The following is a 22,994-nucleotide window of genomic DNA, read 5'->3' on the forward strand; positions in this document are numbered from 1 at the left end:
GGGTCAAGACATGTGGGAGCGGCAAGCAGTTGGTAAGAGGTGGATAAAGATAAGTGTGAGGTGCAAGCCGTCGGTAAGAGATAGATCAAGATAAGTGTGAGCTGCAAGCAGTCGATATGATGTGGATCAAGAGAAGTATGAGCTACAAGCAGTCAGTAAGAGCTGAATCAAAATGAGTGTGAATTGCAAGCAGCCAGTAAAAGGTGGATCGGCAAGTGTGAGCTACAAGTAACTGGTAAGACATGGATCAAGTCAAGTGCGAGCTGCAAGCAGTTGGTAAGAGGTGGATAAAAACACGTGTGAGCTGCAAGCAGGCAGTAAAAAGTGGATCAAGACAGGTGTGAGCTGAAAGCAGGCAGTAGGAGGTATATCAAGCAAGTGTGTGCGGCAAGCAGGCAGTAAGAGGTGGATCAAGACAAGTGTGAGCTGAAAGCAGGCAGTAAGAGGTGGATCAAGACAAGTGTGAACTGCAAGCCTCCAATAAGAGGTGGATCCAAGCAATTTTGAGCTGCAAGCCGGCAGTGAGAGGTGGATCAAGACAAGTGTAAGCTGCAAGCAGGGAGTAAGAGGTGGGTCAAAACAAGTGTGAGCTGTAAGCAGCTGGTAAGAGGTGGATCAAGACAAGTATGAGCTGCAAGCAGGCAGTATGAGGAGAAGCAAGACAAAAGTGAGCTGCAAGCAGTTGGTAGGAGGTGGATCAAGAAAAGTGTGAGCTGCAAGCAGTTTGTAAGAGGTGGCTCAAGAAAAGTGTGAGCTCCAAGGAGTCGGTAAGTCGTGGATCAAGACAAGTGTCAGCTGCAAGCAGGCAGTAAGGGGTGGATCAAGACAAGTGTGAGCTGCAAGCACTTGGTAACAGGTGGATCAAGATATGTGTGAGCTGTAAGCACTTAGTAAGAAGTGCATCATGACAAATGTGAGCTGCAGAGTCAGTAAGTGGTGGATCAAGACAAGTGTGAGCTGCAAGCAGTCGGCAACAGGTAGATCAAGACAAATGTGAGCTGCAAGCAGTCGGTAAGAGGTAGATCAAGACAAGTAGGAGCAGTAAGCAGTTGGTAAGAGGCGGATCAAGACAAATCTGAGCTGCAAGCAGGCAGTAAGGGGTGGATCAAGAGAAGTGTGAGCTGCAAGCAGGCAGTATGAGGTGGATCAAGACAAGTGTGAGCTGAAAGCGCTTGGTAAGAGGTGGATCAAGATAAGTGTGAGTTGCAAGCAGTTGGTAAGAGGTGGATCAAGACAAGTGTGAGCTGCAAGCAGTTGGTTAGATGTGGATCAAGATAGGTGTGAGCTGCAAGTGGCCAATAAGAGATGGATCAAGGCAAGTGGGATATGCAAGCAGTTGGTGAGAGGTGGATGAAGACAAGTGTGAGTTGGAAGGAAGCAGTAAGGAGTGGATCAAGTGCGAGCTGTAAGCTCGCAGTAATAGATATATAAAGACAAGTGTGAGCTGCAAGCAGGCAGTAAGAGGTGGATCAAGACAAGTGTGAGCTGCAAGCAGGCAGTAAGAGGTAGATCAAGCCAAGTGTGAGCTGCAAGCAGGCAGTAAGAGTTGGATCAAGTCAAGTGTCAGCTGCAAACAGGCAGTAAGAGGTGGATCAAATGATATCATTCCATAGGATTCGCTGATTGGCCGAGAGCGGACTCAGGAACTTTTGGCTGTAGTTACTATTGTTGTTTTTTGCTTCCTATCCCAAGCTTCCACATTACCAAGATAACATCAGTAACACACTGCTGGTATAAGGCAATTAACTCCATCTGCAACAGAATAAACAATACTCACAATACTTGGATTTTCCACATCTCTCTTGAAGAACCGCGTATACTTAGACTTGTCAGGTGCTGATGAGAGACTACCTATGAGGCCCATGGGGTAAATACCTTTGTAATGACCACCCGACGATTCCACTGAACTTGCGTCAACTTCTCCACAGTCGTTCGACCTGTTGATGATACATTCAGTTTACACTTCTGTTCGACCTGTTGATAATACATTCAGTTTACACTGCTGTTCGATCTGTTGATGATACATTCAGTTTACACTGCTGTTCGATCTGTTGATGATACATTCAGTTTACACTGCCATTTTCACTTTATTGATACTTTTTAAGTCAAGGGCAAAATTCCTCTGCAAGGCCAAGCCTTAAGTGAAGGAAGCTTTAAGGAGCTTTAAGCAAGTGGAATGATTGTCTTTCAAAATGTGACGGAAGAAATATTAGGAAACATATGATATGGTAGAGCGTTCCATGATATGAGGGGGGTAAAGCGTTCCATGATATGAGGGGGGTAGAGCGTTCCATGATATGAGGGGGGTAGAGCGTTCCATAATATGAGGGGGAAGAACGTTCCATAGTATGAGGGGGTAAAGCGTTCCATAACATGAGATAGTAGAGTGTTCCAAAATATGAGTGGGTAAAACGTTCCATAATATGAATGAGTAATGTGTTCCATAATATGAGTGGGTAAAGAGTTCCATAATATGAGTGGGTTGAGCAATCCATAACACAAGACGGTAGAGTTTTCAATAATATGATAAGGTGGAGCGTTCCATAATATGAGGGGCTGGAGTGTTCCATTATATGAGTGGGTAGAGCGGTCCATAGTATGAGAAGGTTGAGTGTTCCATAATATGAGTGAGTAGAGGGTTTTATAACATGCGTGGGTAGAGCGTTTCATAATATGAGGGGGTAAAGCGTTCCATGATATGAGGGGGTAAAGCTTTCCATGATATGAATGGGCACAGAGTTCCATAATATGAGTGGGTAGAGCGTTCCATAATATGAGGGGGTTTAGCGTTCCATAATATGAGTGGCTAGAGCGTTCTATAACATAAGAGGGTACAGCGGTCCAATATATGAGAGGGTAAAACGTTCCATAATATGAGGGGTTAGAGCGTTCCATATCAATAGTGGGTAGAGCGTTTCATAATATGAGAGGGTAGAGCTTTCCATAATACGAAGGGATGGAGCGTTCCATAATATGAGTGGGTAGAGCGTTTCATAATACGAGGGGATAGAGCATTCCATAATATGAGTGGGTAGAACGTTCCATAATATGTGCGGGGAAAGCGTTCCATAATATGAGGGGTGTAGAATGTTCCATAATATGAGGGGGTAGAGCATTCCATAATATGAGAAGGTACAGCGTTCCATAATATGAGGGGGTAGATCGTTCCACAATATGAGTGGGTAGAGCGTTCCATAATATGTGTGGGTAGAGCGTTCCATAATATGAGAGGGTAGAGCGTTATATAATATGAGGGTGTAGAGCGTTCCATAATATGAGGGGGTAGAGTGTTCCATGACATGAGGGGAAAGAGCGTTCCATAATATGAGAGGGTAGAACGTTCAATAATATGAGGGGTGGACAGCTTTCCATGATATGAGGGGTTAGAGCATTCCATAATATGAGGGGGTAGAACGTTCCATAATATGAGTGGGTAGAGCATTCCATAATATGAGAGGGTAAAGCTTTCCAAAATATGTGCGGGTAGAGAGTTCCATGATATGAGGGGGTAGAGCGTTCGATAATATGAGGGGGTAGAGTATTCCACAACATGAGACGGTAGAGCGTTCCATAATATGAGGGGATAGGGCGTTCCATAATATGAGGGGATAGAGGGTTCCATAATACGAGGGGGTAGAGCGTTCCATAATATGAGGGGTGGACAGCTTCTCATGATATGAGGGGTAAGAGCATTCCGTGATATGAGGGGGTAAGCGTTCCATAATATGAGGGGGTAGAGCGTTCCATAACATGAGGGGGTAGAGCGTTCCATAGCATGAGGCGGTAGAGCGTTCTATAATATGATGTGGTAGACTGTTCCACAATATAAGTGGGTAGAGCATTCCATAATATGAGGGGGTAGAGCTTTCCATAACGAGGGGTGGACAGCTTTCTATGATATGAGGGGTTAGAGCATTCCATAATATGAAGGGTGCAGCGTTCCATGATATAAAGGGGTAGAGCGTTCCATAATAAGAGTGGATTGAGCGTGCCATAATATGAGAGGGTAGAGAGTTCCATAATATGTGTGGGTAGAGCGTTCCATAATATGAGGGGATAGAGCGTTCCATGATATGAGGGGGAAGAGTGTTCCATAACATGAGATGGTAGAGCGTTCCATAATATGAGGGGTAGACCGTACAATAATATGAGTGGGTAGAGCGTTCCATAATATGTGTGGGTAGAGCGTTCCACAATATGAAGGGGTAGAGCGTTCCATAATATGAAGGGGTACAGCGTTCCATATTATGAGGGGATAGAGCGCTCCATCTTATGAGAGGGTACAGAGTTCCATAATATGAGGGGGTAGAGCGTTCCATAATATGAAGGGGTAGAGCGTTCCATGATATGAAGGGGTAAAGCGTTCCATAATATGAGGGGGTAGACTATTCCATAATATGAGTGTGTAGAGCGTTCCTTAATATATGTGTAGAGCGTTCCATAATATGAGAGGGTTAAGATTTTCATAATATGAGGGGGTGGAGCGTTCCATAATATGAGTGGATAGAGCGTTCAATAATATGAGTGTGTGCAGCGTTCCATAATATGAGGGGATAGAGCGTTGCATAACATGAGAATAGTAGAGCGTTCCATAATGTGAGGGCCAATAGAGTTCCATAACATGTAAGAGTAGAGCGTTTCAAAATATGAGTGTGTAGAGCGTTCCATAATATGAAAGGGTAGAGCATTCCATAATAAAAGTGGGTAGAGCGTTTCATGATATGAAAGGGTAAAGCGTTCCAAAATACGAGGGGTTAGCGCGTTCCATAATATGAGTGGATAGAGCGTTCCATAATATGAAGGGGTTGAGCGTTCCATCATATAAGGGGGCTGAGAGTTCCATAACATGAGAGGGTAGAACGTTCCATAATATGAGGGGGTAAAGTGTTCCAGAACATAAAAGGTTAGAGCGTTCCGTAATATGAGAAGATAGAGCGTTCCATAATATGAGGGGGTGCAGAGTTCCATAATATGAGGGGGGTAGAGAGTTCCATACAATAAGACGGTAGAGTGTTACATAATATGAGGGGTTAGAGCATTCCACGATATGAGAGGGTAGAATGTTCCATAATATGAAAATATAGATCGTTCAATAATATGAGTGGGTAGGACATTCCATGATATAAGGGGATAGAGCGTTCCAATATATGAGCCAGTAGAGTGTTCCATCGAATATGAGGGGATGGAACGTTCCATAATATGAGAAGGTACAGCGTTCCATAATATGAGGGGTTAGGGCGTTCCAAAATATGAGGGGATAGAGCGTTGCATAACATGAGAATGGCTGAGCGTTCCATAATATGAGGGCCTAGAGAATTCTATAACATGAAAGGGTAGAGTGTTTCATAATATGAGTGGGTGGAGCGTTCCATAATATGAAAGGGTAGAGCATTCCATAGCAAAAGAGGGTAGAGCGTTTCATAATATGAAAGGGAAAAGCGTTCCAAAATATGAAGGGGTAGTGCGTTCCATGATATGAGTAGGTAGAACATTCCATAACATGAGTGCATAAAGCGTTCCACAATATGAAGGGTTAGTCCGTTCCATAATATGAGGGGGTGGCACGTTCCGTAACATGAGAGGGTAGAACGTTCCATAATATGAGTGAGTAGAGAGTTCCAAAATATGAGTGGGTAGAGTTTTCCATAATATGAGGGGGTAGAGCGTTCCGTAACATGAGGGGGTAGAAAGTTCCATGATATGAGAGGGTAGACCGTTCCATAATATGAGGAAATAGACCATTCCTTAATATAAGAAGGTAGAGTGTTGCATGATATGAAAGTATAGAGCATTCAATAATATGAGTGGGTAGGGCTTTCAATAATATGAGGGGATAGAGCATTCCATTACATGAGCTGCTGGAGCGTTCCATCGAATATGAGGGGATAGAACGTTCCATAATATGAGGGAGCTAGATCGTTCCATAAAAATGAGGGGGTAGAGCGTTCCACAATATGAGTGAATAAAGTGTTCTATGATATGAGAGGGTACAGCGTTCCTTAATATGAGTAGGTTGAGCATTCCATAATATGAGTAGGTAGAGCGCTCCACAATATGAGTGGGTAGAGCGTTCCATGATATAAGAGGGCAGAGAGTTCCATAATATGAGTGAGTAGAGCGTTCTATAATATGAGGGGTAGAGCGTTCCATAATATGAGAGGGTAGAGCGTTCCATAATATGAGGGGGTAGAGCATTCCATAATATGACGGTGTAGAGCGTTCTGTAATATGAGAGGGTAGAGCGTTCTATAATATGAGAGGGGAGAGCGTTCCATAATATCAGGGGTAGAGCGTTCCATAATATGAGGGGTAGAGCGTTCCATAATATGAGAGGATAACGTTCCATAATATGAGTTGGTAACGTGTTCAATAATATAAGTGAATAGAGCGATCCATAATATGAAGGGGTAGAGCGTTCCATAATATAAAAGGGTAGAGCGTTTCATAATATGAGGGGTAGAGCGTCACATAATAATGAGAGGGTAGTGTTCAATAATATGAGTTGGTAGAGCGTTCCATAATAATGAGAGGGTAGAGCGTTCCATAATATGAGTGGTAGAACTTTTAATAATAGCGGGTAGAGCGTTCCATGATATGTGAGGGTAGATCGTTCTATGATATGAGGGGGTAGAGCGTTCCATAATAATGAGAAGGTAGAGCGTTCTATAATGTGATTGGGTAGAGGGTTCCATTAAAAGGTGAAGATAGAGCTTTCCATAATAAGAGTGGGTAGAGCGTTCCATAATAATGAAAGGGTAGAGCGATCCATAATATGAGGGTGTAGAGCGTTCCATAATATGAGAGGATTTTTTTTTTTATTATACTTTGTCGCTGTCTCCCGCGTTTGCGAGGTAGCGCAAGGAAACAGACGAAAGAAATGGCCCAACCCCCCCCCCCCCCATACACATGTATATACATACGTCCACACACGCAAATATACATACCTACGCAGCTTTCCATGGTTTACCCCAGACGCTTCACATGCCTTGATTCAATCCACTGACAGCACGTCAACCCCGGTATACCACATCGATCCAATTCACTCTATTCCTTGCCCTCCTTTCACCCTCCTGCATGTTCAGGCCCCGATCACACAAAATCTTTTTCACTCCATCTTTCCACCTCCAATTTGGTCTCCCTCTTCTCCTCGTTCCCTCCACCTCCGACACATATATCCTCTTGGTCAATCTTTCCTCACTCATTCTCTCCATGTGCCCAAACCACTTCAAAACACCCTCTTCTGCTCTCTCAACCACGCTCTTTTTATTTCCACACATCTCTCTTACCCTTACATTACTCACTCGATCAAACCACCTCACACCACACATTGTCCTCAAACATCTCATTTCAAGCACATCCATCCTCCTGCGCACAACTCTATCCATAGCCCACGCCTCGCAACCATACAACATTGTTGGAACCACTATTCCTTCAAACATACCCATTTTTGCTTTCCGAGATAATGTTCTCGACTTCCACACATTCTTCAAGGCCCCCAGAATTTTCGCCCCCTCCCCCACCCTATGATCCACTTCCGCTTCCATGGTTCCATCCGCTGCCAGATCCACTCCCAGATATCTAAAACACTTCACTTCCTCCAGTTTTTCTCCATTCAAACTCACCTCCCAATTGACTTGACCCTCAACCCTACTGTACCTAATAACCTTGCTCTTATTCACATTTACTCTTAACTTTCTTCTTCCACACACTTTACCAAACTCAGTCACCAGCTTCTGCAGTTTCTCACATGAATCAGCCACCAGCGCTGTATCAACAGCGAACAACAACTGACTCACTTCCCAAGCTCTCTCATCCCCAACAGACTTCATACTTGCCCCTCTTTCCAAAACTCTTGCATTTACCTCCCTAACAACCCCATCCATAAACAAATTAAACAACCATGGAGACATCACACACCCCTGCCGCAAACCTACATTCACTGAGAACCAATCACTTTCCTCTCTTCCTACACGTACACATGCCTTACATCCTCGATAAAAACTTTTCACTGCTTCTAACAACTTTCCTCCCACACCATATATTCTTAATACCTTCCACAGAGCATCTCTATCAACTCTATCATATGCCTTCTCCAGATCCATAAATGCTACATACAAATCCATTTGCTTTTCTAAGTATTTCTCACATACATTCTTCAAAGCAAACACCTGATCCACACATCCTCTACCACTTCTGAAACCACACTGCTCTTCCCCGATCTGATGCTCTGTACATGCCTTCACCCTCTCAATCAATACCCTCCCATATAATTTACCAGGAATACTCAACAAACTTATACCTCTGCAATTTGAGCACTCACTCTTATCCCCTTTGCCTTTGTACAATGGCACTATGCACGCATTCCGCCAATCCTCAGGCACCTCACCATGAGTCATACATACATTAGATAACCTTACCAACCAGTCCACAATACAGTCACCCCCTTTTTTAATAAATTCCACTGCAATACCATCCAAACCTGCTGCCTTGCCGGCTTTCATCTTCCGCAAAGCTTTCACTACTTCTTCTCTGTTTACCAAATCATTTTCCCTAACCCTCTCACTTTGCACACCACCTCGACCAAAACACCCTATATCTGCCACTCTATCATCAAACACATTCAACAAACCTTCAAAATACTCACTCCATCTCCTTCTCACATCACCACTACTTGTTATCACCTCCCCATTTGCGCCCTTCACTGAAGTTCCCATTTGCTCCCTTGTCTTACGCACTTTATTTACCTCCTTCCAGAACATCTTTTTATTCAATAATATGAGGGGGTAGAGCAACCATGATAATGAGAGGGTAAAGTGCTCCATAAAATGAGTGGGTAGAGCGTTCCATTATAATGAGAGGGTAGAGTGGTCCATAATATGAGTTGGTAGAGTGTTCCATGATATGAGCGGGTAGAGCGTTCTATAATATAAGACGGTAGAGCATTCCTTAATAACGAGAGGATAGTGCGTTCCATAATATGAGAGGGAGAGCGTTCCATAATAATGTGGGGGTAGATTGCTCCATAATATGAGGGTGTAGAGCGTTCCATAATATGAGAGGTTAGAGCGTTCCATAATGCGACTCGGCAGATCGTTCCATAATATGAAGGGGAAGAGCGTTCCATGATATGAAGGGGTAGAGCGTTCTAAAATATGAGTGGGTAGAGCGTTGCATAATATGAGGGGGTTGAGCGTTCCATAATATGAGGGGGTTGAGGTTCCATGATATGAGGGGGTAGAACGCTCCATAATAATGAGAGGGTAGAGCGGTCCATAATATGAGTGGGTAGAGTGTTCCATAATATGAGTGGTTAGAATGTTCCATAATATAAGACGGTAGAGCATTCCTTGATAATGAGAGGATAGTGCGTTCCATAATATGAGTGGGTAGAGCGTCCCATAATAATGTGAGGGTAGAGTGCTTCATAATATGAGGGTGTAGAGCGTTCCATAATATGAGAGGTTAGAGCGTTCCATAATATGACGGGGTAAAGCGTCCCATAATATGAGGGGGTAGAGCGTTCCATGATATGAAGGGGTAGAGCGTTCCAAAATATGAGTGGGTAGAGCGTTCCATAATATGAGGGGGTTGAGCGTTCCATAATATGAAGGGGTAGAACACTCCATAATAATGAGAGGGTAGAGCGCTCCATAATATGGATGGGTAGAGCATTCCATAATATGAGAAGGTAGAGGGTTCCATGATATGAGAGGGTATAGCGTTCCATGATATGGGCGTAGAGCGTTCCACGACATGAGGTGGTAGAGCGTTCGATAATATAAGTGGGTAGAGCGTTCCATAATATGAGAGGGTAGAGCGTTCCATAATATGAAGGGGTAAACCATTCCATAACATGAGAGGGTAGAGTATTCTATAATATAAGGTAGAACGTTCCTTAATATGAGGGGTAGAGCGTTCCATAATATGAGAGGGTAGAGCGTTCCATAATATGAAGGGGTAGAGCGTTCCATAACATTAGAGGGTAGAGTATTCCATAATATAAGGTAGAACGTTCCTTAATATGAGGGGGTAGAGCGTTCCTTAATATGAGGGGGTAGAGCGTTCCAAAGTATGAGAGGGTAGATCGATCCATAATATGAAGGGGTAGAGCGTTCCATAACATGAGAGGGTAGAGTGTTCCATAATATGAGGGGTTAAAGCGTTTCATAATATGAGGGGTAGAACGAGCCATAACATGAGATGGAAGACAGTTCCATAATATGAGAGCGTAGACTATTACATAATATAAGTGGGTAGAGTGTTCCATGATATGTGTGGGTAGAGCGTTCCATAATATGAGAAGGTTAAGCGTTCCATAATATGAGGGAGAAGAGCGTTCCATAATTGGAGGGGGTAAAGCGTTCCATAATATGAGTGGATAGAGCGTTCCATAATATGAGGGTGTACAGCGTTCCATAATATGAGGGGGTAGAACGTTCCATAACATGAGAGGGTAGAACTTTCAATAACATGAGATGGTAGAGCGTTCCATAATATGAGGGTGTACAACGTTCCATAATATGAGTGGATAGAGCGTTCCATAATATGAGAGGGTTAAGCATTCCATAATATGAGGGGGTAGAGCGTTGCATAACATGAGAATGGTAGAGCGTTCCATAATATGAAGACCTAGAGAGTTCCATAACATGAAAGGGTAGAGCGCTCCATAATATAAGTGGGTAGAGCCTCCCATAATATGAAATGGTAAAGCATTCCATAAGAAAAGGGGGGAGGAGCGTTTCATAATATGAAAGGGTAAAGCGTTCCAAAATTCAAGGGGGTAGCACGTTCCATAACATGAGTGGATAGAGCGTTCCATAATATGAGTGGATATAGCGTTCCATAATATGAAGGGGTAGAGCGTTTCATATTATGAGGTGGCGGAACGTTTCATAACATGAGAGGGTAGAATGTTACATAATATGAGGGGGTAGAAAGTTCCATAACATGAAGGGGTAGAGCGTTCCATAATACGAGAATGTAGAGCGCTCCATAATATGAGTGGGTAGAGCGTTCCATAATGTGAAGGGGTAGAGCGTTCCATAATATAAGGGGGTAGAGAGTTCCATAATATGAGAGGGTAGAGAGTTCCATAACATTAAGGGGTAGAGCGTTCCATAATATAAGAGGGTAGAGCATTCCATAATATGAAAGTTTATTGCGTTCAATGAAATGAGTGGGTAGGGCATTCCATAAAATGAAGGGATAGAGCGTTCCATTATATAAGCCGGTAGAGCGTTCCATCAGATATGAGGGGATAGAACGTTCCATGATATGAGGGGGTACAGCGTTCCATAATATGAGTGGGTAAAGCGTTCCTTAATATGCGGGAGTAGAGCGTTGCATAACATGAGAATGCTAGAGCGTTCCATAATATGAGGGCCTAAAGAGTTCCATAACATGAAAGGGTAGAGCGTTCCATAATATGAGTGGATAGAGCGTTCCATAATAATGAGAGGGTAGAGCATTCCATAATGAAATAGGGTAGAGCGTTTCATAATATGAAAGGGATAAGCGTTCCAAAATACGAAAGGGTAGCGCGTTAGATAATATGAGTGGGTAGAACGATCCATAATATGAGTTGATAGAGCGTTCCATAATATGAAGGGGTAGAGCGTTCCAAAATATGAGGGGGTGGAGCGTTCCATAACATGCGTGGGTAGAACGTTCCATGATATGAGGGGGTAGAGTATTCCATGACATGAAAGGGTAGAGCGTTCCATAATATGAGTGGGTAGAGCGTTCCAAAATATTAGTGGGTAGAGCGTTCCATAGTATGAGGGGGTAAAGCGTTCCATAATATGAGGGGGTAGAGAGTTCCATAATATGAGAGGGTAGAGTGTACCATAACATGAGTTGGTGGAGCGTTCCATAATATTGTGAATAGAGCGTTCCATAATATGAGGAGGTAGAGCGTTCCATGAGAGGAAAGGGTACAGCGTTCCATTATATGAAGGGGGTATAGCGTTACATAATAACGAGAGGGTAGAGCTTTCCAGAATATGAGTAGGTAGAGGGTTCCAAATCAATGAGATGGTAGAGCGTTCCAAAATATGAGGGGTAGAACGTTCCATAATATGAGCGGGATAGACCGTTCCGTAATATGAGACGGTAGATCCTTCCACAATATGAGGGGTAGAGCGTTCCATGATATGAGTGGATAGAGCGTTCCATTATAATAAGAGGGTAGAGCGATCCATAATATGAGAGGGTAGAGCATTCCAAAATAATGAGAGTTGAGCCTTTCATAACATGAGGGGGTAGAGAGTTCCATAATATGAGAGGATATATCGTTTCATAATATGAAGGGGTGGAGCGTTCCATAATAATGAGAGGGAAGAGCGTTCCATAATATGAGAGAGTAGAGCGTTCCATGATATGAGGTGGTAGAGCGTTCCATGATATGAGGGAGCAGAGCGTCCATAATAATGAGAGGGTAGAGCGCTTCTAAATATCGGTGGGTGGAGGGTTCTTTAATATGAGGGGGTAGAGCGTTGCATAATATGAGGGGGAATAGCGTTCCTTAATATGAAGGTTAGAGAGTTCCATAATATAAGGTAGTAGAGCGCTCCATAATGAGTGGGTAGAGCGTTCTATGATATGAGGAGGCAGAGCGTTCCATAATATGAAGGGGTAGACCGAGCCATAACATGAGAGGGTAGAGCGTTCCATAATATGAGGGAATAGAGCGTTCCATGATATAAGGGGGAGAGTGTTCCATAGTATGAGAGGGTAGAACGTTCCATAATATGAGGCGTAGACAGTTACATAATATAAGTGAGAGGTTCATGAATGATGTGTAGAGCGTTCCATAATATGAGAGGTTAAGCGTTCCATAATATGAGGGAAGAGCGTTCCATAATTGGGGGTAAAGCGTTCCATAATATGAGTGATAGAGCGTTCCATAATATGAGGGGTAAAGCGTTCCATATATGAGGGGGTAGAACGTTCCATAAATGAGAGGGAAACTCGTTCCATAATATGAGATGGTAGAGCGTTCCATAATATGAGGGGTAACGTTCCATAATATGAGTGGTAGAGCGTTCCATAATATGAGAGGGTTAAGCATTCCATAATATGAGGGGTAGAGCGTTCTACATAAATGAGAGGGTTCATATGAAGCTAGATTCCATAAATGAAGGGTAGAGCGTCCATAATATGAGTGGGTAGAGCGTCCTTAATAAAGATCAAAAAAGGGGGAGGAGGTTCCATAACATGAAGGGTAAGCGTTCCAAAATACAAGGGATAGAGCAGTTCCATAACATGAGTGGATAGAGCGTTCCATAATATGAGTGGATAAGCGTTCCATAATATAAAGGGTAGGGTTAAAGCGACGTTTCATAATATGAAGGGGTAGAAGTTACAATATGAGGGGGTAGAAAGTTCCATAACATGAAGGGGTAGAGCGTTCCATATACGAGAATAAGCGCTCCATAATATGAGTGGTAGAGCGTTCCATAATGTGAAGGGGTAGAGCGTTCCATAATATAAGGGGGTAGAGAGTTCCATAATATGAGAGGGTAGAGAGTTCCATAACATTAAGGGGTAGAGCGTTCCATAATATAAGAGGGTAGAGCATTCCATAATATGAAAGTTTAATGCGTTTCAATGAAATGAGTGGGTAGGGCATTCCATAAAATGAAGGGATAGAGCGTTCCATTATATAAGCCGGTAGAGCGTTCCATCAGATATGAGGGGATAGAACGTTCCATGATGGTAAGTAGCGTTCCATTATATGAGAGGGTAGAGCGTTTCCATAAAAGGGTAGAGCGTTGAAATGAAAGTGGTAGAGCGTTTCCATAATATGAGGGGTAGAGCGTTCCATAATTGATGAGGGGTAAGCGTTCCATAATATGAGGGGGTAGAGCGTTCCATAATATGGGGGTAGAGATTCCATAATATAAGGTACGGTTCCATAATATGAGGTAGAGGTTCCAATATGAGGGTAGAGCGTTCCATAATATGAGGGTAGCGTTCCATCAATGAGTGAGAGGAGCAGTCCATAATATGAGGGGTAAAACGTTCATAATATATGAGAGGGTTAGAGCGTTCCATAATATAAGGTGGTAGAGCGTTCCATAATATGAGTGGGCAGAGCGTTCCATAATATGAGTAGGTTGAGCATCCCATAATATGATTAGGTAGAGCGTTCCACAATATGAGTGGACAGAGCGTTCCATAATATGATGGGGTAGAGAGTTCCATGATATGAATGGGTAGAGCTTTCCATAATATGAGGGAAGCGTTCCAATATGAGTTCATACATTAGAAGGGTAGAGGTAGACGTTCCATAACATGAGAGGGTAGAGCGTTCCATAATATGAGGGGGTAGAGCGTTCCATAATATGAGAGGTAGAGTGTTCCATAGTATGAGAGGGTAGATCGTTTCATAATATGGAGGGGTAGAGCGTTCGAGAATATGAAAGGGGTAGAGCGTTCAATAATATGAATTGGTTGAGTTATATAATATCAGTAGGTAGAGCGTTCCATAATATGAGTGGTTAGAGCGTTCCATAATATGAGGAGGTAGAGCGTTCCATAGCATGAGAAGGTAGAACGTTCCATAACATGAGGAGTAGAGCGTTCCATAACATGAGAAGGTAAAGTGTTCCATAATATGAGTGGGTTAAGCGATCCATGATATAAGGGGGTAGAGCGTTGCATAATATGAGGGGGTAGAGCGTTCCATAATATGAGAGGATAGAGCGTTCCATAATATGAGGGCGTAGAGCATTCCATAATATGAGAGGGCAATATTATGAGTGGGTAGGACGTTCCATGATATGGAGGGATAGAGCGTTCCATAACATGAGGGGGTAGAACGATCCATATTATGCGAGGGTAGAGCGTTCCATAATATGAGTTGGCAGAGCGTTCCATAATAGTGAGGGGTAAGAGAGTTCCATAATATGAGTGAATAGAGCGTTCTATAAAACTAGAGGATAGAGCGTTTCATATTATCAGCGGGTTGAGCGTTCCATAACACGAATCGGTAGAGCGTTCCATAATATTAGTGGGTAGAGCGTTCCATAATATGAAGGGGTAAAGCGTTCCACAATATGAGCGGTTAAATCGTTCCATGATATCAGCGGGTAGAGCGTTATTTGATATGAGAGGACAGAGTGTTCCATAACATGAGGGGGTAGAGCGTTACATAATATGAGGGGGGTAGAGAGTTCCATAGTATGAGAGGGTTGAGCGTTCCATAATATGAGGAAGTAGAGCATTCAATGATACGAGAGGATAGAGCGTTACATAATATGAAAGTATAGAGCGTTTAATAATATGAGCGGGTAGGGCATTCCATAAAATGAGAGGATAGAGCGTTCCATTATATGAGCCGGTAGAGTGTTCCATCAAATATGAGGGGTTAGAACGTTTCATAATATGAGGGGGTACAGCGTTCCATAAAATGAGTGGGTAGCGCATTCCATAATATGATGGGGTAGAGCGTTTTATAACATGAGAATGGTAGAGCGTTCCATACTATGATAGCCTAGAGAGTTCCATAACATGAAAGGGTAGAGCATTCCATAATATGAGTGGGTAGAGCGTTGATAATATGAAATGGTAAAGCATTCTATAATACAAGGGGGTAGAACGTTTCATAATATGAAAGAGAAACGCGTTCCAAAATACGAGGGGGTAGCGCGTTCCATAATATGAAGGGTAGAGCGTTCCATAATATGAGTGGATAGAGCATTCCTTAATATGAAGGGGTAGAGCGTTCCATAATATGAATGGGTAGAGCATTCCATAATATGAAGGGGTAGTGCGTTCCATAATATGAGGGGGTGGAGGGTTCCATAATATGAGAGTAGAGTGTTCCATATATAAGGGAGTAAACCATTCCATAATATGAGAGGGTAGAGCGTTCCATAATATAAAAGTATAGTGCGTTCAATAATATGAGTGGGTAGGGCATTCCATAATATGAGGGCGTTCCATTGTATGAGCATGTAGAGTGTTTCATCGAATATGTGGGATAGAACGTTCCATAATATGAGGTGCTAGAGCGTTCCATGATAATGAGAGGGTAGAGCGTTCCATAATATGTGTGGATAGAGTGTTCTATAATATGAGGGGGTAGAGCATTCCATAATATAAGTGGGTTGAGCATTCCATAATATGAGTAGACACAGCGTTCCACAATATGAGTGGATAGAGTGTTCCATAATAAGAGGGGGTAGAGAGTTCCATAATATGAGTGGGTGGATCAGTCCATAATATGAGTGGGTAGAGTGTTCCATAATATGACGGGGTAGAGGGTTCCATAATATGAGGGGTAGAGCCTTCCATAATATGAGTGGGTTGAGCATAACATAATATGAGTAGGTAGAGCATTCCACAATATGAGTGGGTAGAACGTTCCACAATATGAGGGGGTAGAGTTTCATAATATGAGTGGGTTGGGCGTTCAATTATATGAGGGGGTAGAGTATTCCATAATAGGAGAGGGTAGATCGTTCCATGATAAGAGGGGGTAGAGCGTTCGATAATATGAGGGGGTAGAGCGTTCCATAATATGAGAGGGTAGAGCGTTCCATAACATGAGTTGGTAGACAGTTCCATAATATAGTGAATAGAGTGTTCCATAATATGAGGGGGAGTAAAGCGTTCCATAATATGAAAGGGTACAGCGTTTCATAATATGAAGGGGTAGAGCGTTACATAATAATGAGAGGGTAGAGCGTTTCATAATATGGGTGGGTAGAGGGCTCCACATTAATGAGATGGTAGAGCTTTCCATAATATGAGGGGGTAGAACTTTCCATAATATGAGCGGGGTAGAGCGTTCCATAATATGACAGGGTAGATCGTTCCACAATACGAGGGGGTAGAGCGCTCCATAATAATGAGAGGGTAGAGCGTTCCATAATATGAGTGGGTAGAGCGTTCCACTATAATAAGAGTAAAGCGTTCCATAATATTATGACTGGAGAGAGCATGCCATAATAATGAGAGGGTAGAGCCTTTCATAATATGAGGGGGTAGAGCGTTCCATAATGTGAGAAGGTATATCGTTCCATAATATGAAGGGGTAGAGCATTCCATAATAATGAGAGGGAAGAGCGTTCCATAATAATGAGAGGATAGAGCGTTCCATAGCATAAGAGGGTAGAGCGTTTCATAATATGGAGGAATAGAGCGTTCCTTAATATGAGTGGGTAGAGCGTTCCATAATATGACGGAGTAAAGCGTTCCATAATAATGCCAGAGTAGAGCTTTCCATAATATGAGGGGGTAGAGCGTTCCATGATAATTTGAGGGTTGAGTGTTCCATAATATGAGGGTGTAGTGTTCCATAATATAAGGAGTTAGAGCGTTCCATAATGATGGGGTAGGCGTTCGATGATATGAGGGGGTAGAGCGTTCCACGATATGAAGGGGTAGAGCATTCCAAAACATAAGTGGGTAGAGCGTTCCATAATATGAGGGAGTAGAGCGTTCCATGATATAAGGTGGTAGAACGTTCCATAATATGAAGGGGTAGAGCGTTCCTTAATATGAGGGGGTAGAGCGTTTCACAATATGAGTAGGTAGAGCATTCCATAATAATGAGAGGGTAGAAAGTTCCATAATATGAGAGGATAGAGGGTTCGATAATATGAGGGAGAAAAGCGTTCCATAATATGACTGGGTTGAGTATTCCACAATATGAGTAGATAGAGCGTTCCACAATATGAATGGGTAGAGCGTCCCATAATATGAGAGGGTAGAGATTTCCATAATATGAGTGGGTAGAACGTTCCATACTATGAGGCGGTAGAACGTTCCATAATATAAGAGGGTTACCGTTCCATGATATGAGGCGGTAGAGCGTTCCATAATATGAGGGGGTAGAGCGTTCTATAGTATGAGTAGGTAGAGCGTTCCATAATATGACAGGGTAGAACGTCCCATAATATGACTTGGTAAAGCGTTCCAATAAATATATGGATAGAGTGTTCGATAATATGAGGGGTAGAGCGTTCCATAATATGAATGAGTAAAGCGTTTCATAATATGAGAGAGTAGAGCGGTACAAAATAATGAGAGGGTAGAGCGTTCCATAATATGAGTGCTAGAGCGTTCAATAATAATGAGGGCAGTGCGTTTCATAATGTGAAGGGGTAGAACGTTGCTTATCATGAGTGGGTAGAGCGTTCCATAATATGAGGTGGTACAGCGTTCCATAATATGAGGGGGTAAAGCGTCCTATAATATGAGGGGGTAGAGAGTTCCGTGATATGAGGTGGTAGAGCTTTCCATAATATGAGTGGTTAGAGCGTTCCATAATATGAGTGGGTAGAGCGTTCCATAATATGATGGGGTAGAGCGTTCCATAATATGACGGGGTAGAGTGTTCCATAATAATGTGAGAGTATAGCGTTCCATAGTATGAGTGGGTAGAGCGTTCCATAATATTAGGGGGTAGAGCGTTCCATAAAATGAGGGGGTAGACCGTTCCAGAACATGAGAGAGTAAAGCGTTCCATAATATGAGGGTGTAGACCGTTCCATAATATGAGGGGGTGAATCGTTTCATGATATGAAAGGGTAGAGCGTATCAAAACATGGGAGGTAGAGCGTTCCATAGTATAAGTGGGTTGAGCGTTTTATGAGTGGGTAGAGCGTTCCATAATACGAGAGGGTAGAGCGTTCAATAATGTAAGGGGGTAAAGTGTTCCATAACATAAGTGGATAGATCGTTCCATAATATGATCGGGTACAGCGTTCCATAATATGAAGGGGTGGAGCGTTCCATTACATGAGAGGAGAGAGCGCTCCATAATATGAAAGGGTACAGCGTTCCATAATATGAGAGGTTAGGGCGTTCCATAACAATCAGAGGGTAGAGCGTTCAATAATATGAGTGGGTAAAGCGTTCCATAATATGAAGGGGTAAAGCGTTCCTTAATGAGGGGCAGAGCGTTCCATAATGAGAGGGTAGAGCGTTCCATAATATGAGGGGATAGAGTATTCCATGGTCTGAGAGGGCAAAGCGTTCCATAATGAAAAGGTAGATCGTTCAATAATATGAGTGGGTAGGGCGTTCCACAATATGGGGGGATTGAGCGTTCCATAATATGAGGGGATACAGCGATCCATAATATGAGTGGGTAGAACGTTCCATAATATGAAGGGGTAGAACGTTCTATAATAATGAGAGGGTAGAGGGTTCCATAATATGAGTGAGAAGAGCGTTCCATAATACAATGGGGTAGAGCGTTTCATAATATGAGGGGGTAAACCGTTCCATTACATGAGAGGGTAAAGCGTTCCATAATATGAGGGGGTGGAGCGTTCCATAATGTGAGAGGGTATATCGCACCATAATATGAGGGAAGTAGAGCGTACCTTATTATGAGTGGATAGAGCGTTCCATAATATGAAGTAGTAGAGCGTTCCATAATAATGACAGGGTAGAGCGTCCCAAAATATGAAAGGAGAGAGCGTTCCATAATATGAGGGGGTAGAGCGTTCCATAATATGTGTGGGATGAGCATTCCATTATATGAGGGATAGAGAGTTCCATTATATGAGGGGGTAGAGCGTTCCATGAAGGGGTAGAGCGTTCCATAATATGGGGGTAGAGCGTTCCATAATATGAGGGGGTAGACCATTCCACAATATGAGTCGTTAGAGCGTTCCATAATATGAGGGGGTAGAACGTTCCATATTATGAGGGGGTAGACTGTTCCAAAACATGAGAGGGTAGAGCGTTCCATAATATGAGGGGGTAGAGCGGTCCATCATATGAAAGGGTAGAGCGTTCCATAATATTAGAGGGTAGACCGTTCCATAACATGACTTGGTAGAGCGTTCCAGAAAATGAGTGGATAGAGCGTATCATATTATGAAGGGGTAGAGCGTTCCATAATGTGAATGAGTAGAGCTTTTCATAATATGAGGGGGTAGAGTGTTACAAAATTATGAGGGTAGAGCGTTCCATAATATGAGAGGGTAGAACGTTCCATAATATGACTTGGTAGAGCGTTCCAGAAAATGAGTGGATAGAGCGTATCATATTATGAAGGGGTAGAGCGTTCCATAATATGAATGAGTAGAGCTTTTCATAATATGAGGGGGTAGAGTGTTACAAAATTATGAGGGTAGAGCGTTCCATAATATGAGAGGGTAGAACGTTCCATAATATGACTTGGTAGAGCGTTCCAGAAAATGAGTGGATAGAGCGTATCATATTATGAAGGGGTAGAGCGTTCCATAATATGAATGAGTAGAGCTTTTCATAATATGAGGGGGTAGAGTGTTACAAAATTATGAGGGTAGAGCGTTCCATAATATGAGAGGGTAGAACGTTCCATAATATGACTTCGTAGAGCGTTCCACAAAATGAGTGGATAGAGCGTATCATATTATGAAGGGGTAGAGCGTTGCATAATATGAATGAGTAGAGCTTTTCATAAGATGAGGGGGTAGAGTGTTACAAAATTACGAGGGTAGAGCGTTCCATAATGTGAGTGCTAGAGCGTTCCATAATAATGAGAGGGTACAGCGTTCCATAATATGAGGGGGTAGAGCTTTCCATAATATGAGCGGAGTAGAGCGTTCCATAATATGATATGGTATATCGTACCATAATATGAGGGGGGTAGTGCGTTTCATAATATGAGGGGGCAGAGCGTCTCTTATTGAGTGCGTAGAGCGTTCCATAGTATGACAGAGTAGAGCATTCCATAATGATGGCAGGGGAGGGCGTTCCATAATATGAGGTGGTAGAGCGTTCCATAATATGAGTGGTTAGAGCGTTCCATAATATGAGGGGGCAGAGCGTTCCATAATGAAGGGGTAGAGCATTCCATGATATGAGAGGGTAGAGCGTTCCATAATAATGAGAGGATAGAACGTTCCATAATATAAGTGGGTAGATAGCTCCATAAAATAAGGGTGAGTGCGTTCCATAATGTGAGGGGGTAGACCGTTCCATAACATGAGAGGGTGAAGCGTCCCATAATATGTGGGAGTAGAGCGTTCCATAATATGAGGGGGTAGAGCGGTCCATAATATGAGAGGGTAGAGCGTATTATGATATGGGGGTAAAGCATTCCATAGTATGAGTGGGTTGAGCGTTCTATAATATGAGTAGGTAGAGCGTTCCATAATACGAGTGGGTAGAGCGTTCCATAATATGAGGGGGTAGAGCGTTCCACAATATGAGTGGATAGTGTTCCATAATATAGGAGGGTAGAGCGTTCCATAATATGGGGTGGAGCGTTCAAGAATATAAAAGGGTAGAGCGTTCCATAATATGAGTGGGTTGAGCGTTCTATAAAGAGTAGGAAGAGCATTCCATTATACGAGTGGGTAGAGCGTTTCATAATAGGAGGGGGTAGATCGTTCCATAATATGAGTGGATTGAGCGTTCCATAAAATGGGGGTAGAGCGTTCCATAATATGAGGGGGTAGACCGTTCCATAACATGAGAGGGGAGAGCGATCCTCAATATGAGGGGGTTGAACGTTCCATAATATGACTTGATAGAGCGTTCCGTGATATGAGGGGGCAGAGAGTCCCACAATATGAGGGAATAGAGCATTCCATAGTATCAAGGGGTGGAGTGTTCCATAACATGAGAGGATAGAGCGCTCCATAATATGAGGGGGTAAATCGTTCCATAACATGAGGGGGTAGGGCGTTCCATAATAATGAGATAGTAGAGCGTCCCATAATGTGAGTGGGTAGAGCGTTCCATGATATGAGGGTAGAACGTTCAATAAAATGAGGTTAGAGCGTTCCATAATATGAGAAGGTAGAGCGTTCCATAATGTAATGGGGTAGAGCATTCCTTAATGTAAAATGGCAAAGCATCCCATAATGAGAGGGTAATTCGTTCCATAACATGAAAGGGTAGAGCGTTCAATAATATAAATGGATAGGGCGTTCCACAATATGGGGGATAAAGCGTTTCATAATATGAGGGGGTAGAGCGATCCATAATATGAGTGGGTAGGGCGTTCCATAATATGAGGGGGTAGAACGTTCCATAATATGAGGGTGTAGAGCGTTCCATGAGGTACTAGAGCATTCCATAATACGGGTGGTTAATATACAACTGAAGGTTGAGGTGTTATAATACACAACTGAAGGTTGAGGTGTTATAATAAACAACTAAAGGTTGAGGTGTTATAATACACAACTGAAGGTTGAGGTGTTATAATAAACAACTAAAGGTTGAGGTGTTATAATAAACTTCTGAAGAATGAGGTGTTATAATATACAACTGAAGGTTGAGGTGTTATAATACACAACTGAAGGTTGAGGTGTTATAATAAACTTCTGAAGAATGAGGTGTTATAATATACAACTGAAGGTTGAGGTGTTATAATACACAACTGAAGGTTGAGGTGTTATAATAAACTTCTGAAGAATGAGGTGTTATAATATACAACTGAAGGTTGAGGTGTTATAATATACAACTGAAGGTTGAGGTGTTATAATACACAACTGAAGCTTGAGGTGTTATAATATAGAACTGAAAGTTGAGGTGTTATAATATAGAACTGAAAGTTGAGGTGTTATCATATAGAACTGAAGGTTGAGGTGTTATCATACAGAACTGAAGGTTGAGGTGTTATAATATAGAACTGAAAGTTGAGGTGTTATCATATAGAATTGAAGGTTGAGGTGTTATGATATACAACTGAAGGTTGAGCAGTTATAATAGACAACTGAAGGTTGAGGTGCTATAATATAGAACTGAAAGTTGAGGTGTTATCATATAGAACTGAAGGTTGAGGTGTTATAATAAACAAATGAAGATTGAGGTGTTATAATATAGAACCACAGGCTGAGGTGTTATAATATACAACTGAAGGTTCAGGTGTTATAATATACGACTGAAGGTTGAGGTGTTATAATATAGAACTGAAAGTTGAGGTGTTATAATATAGAACTGAAGGTTGAGGTGTTATAATACACAACTGAAGGTTGAGGTGTTATAATATAGAACTGAAAGTTGAGATGTCATAATATAGAACTGAAGATTGAGGT

The 22,994-nt window shown here is 42.5% G+C and overlaps 1 protein-coding gene across 1 annotated transcript in view; it reads right to left on the minus strand.

Moving 5' to 3' along the window:
• LOC139757323 (acyl-coenzyme A thioesterase 1-like) overlaps window positions 1-22,994 on the minus strand; it is a 198,621-nt gene that overhangs the window by 87,243 nt on the left and 88,384 nt on the right. The window contains exon 4 of the mRNA XM_071677747.1: window positions 1,778-1,937. Within this exon, the coding sequence (XP_071533848.1) occupies window positions 1,778-1,937 (160 nt within the window). The remainder of the gene's footprint in view (window positions 1-1,777; window positions 1,938-22,994) is intronic.

Source organism: Panulirus ornatus, chromosome 25, assembly GCF_036320965.1.
Source record: "Panulirus ornatus isolate Po-2019 chromosome 25, ASM3632096v1, whole genome shotgun sequence".
Classification (NCBI taxonomy): Eukaryota; Metazoa; Arthropoda; class Malacostraca; order Decapoda; family Palinuridae; genus Panulirus; species Panulirus ornatus.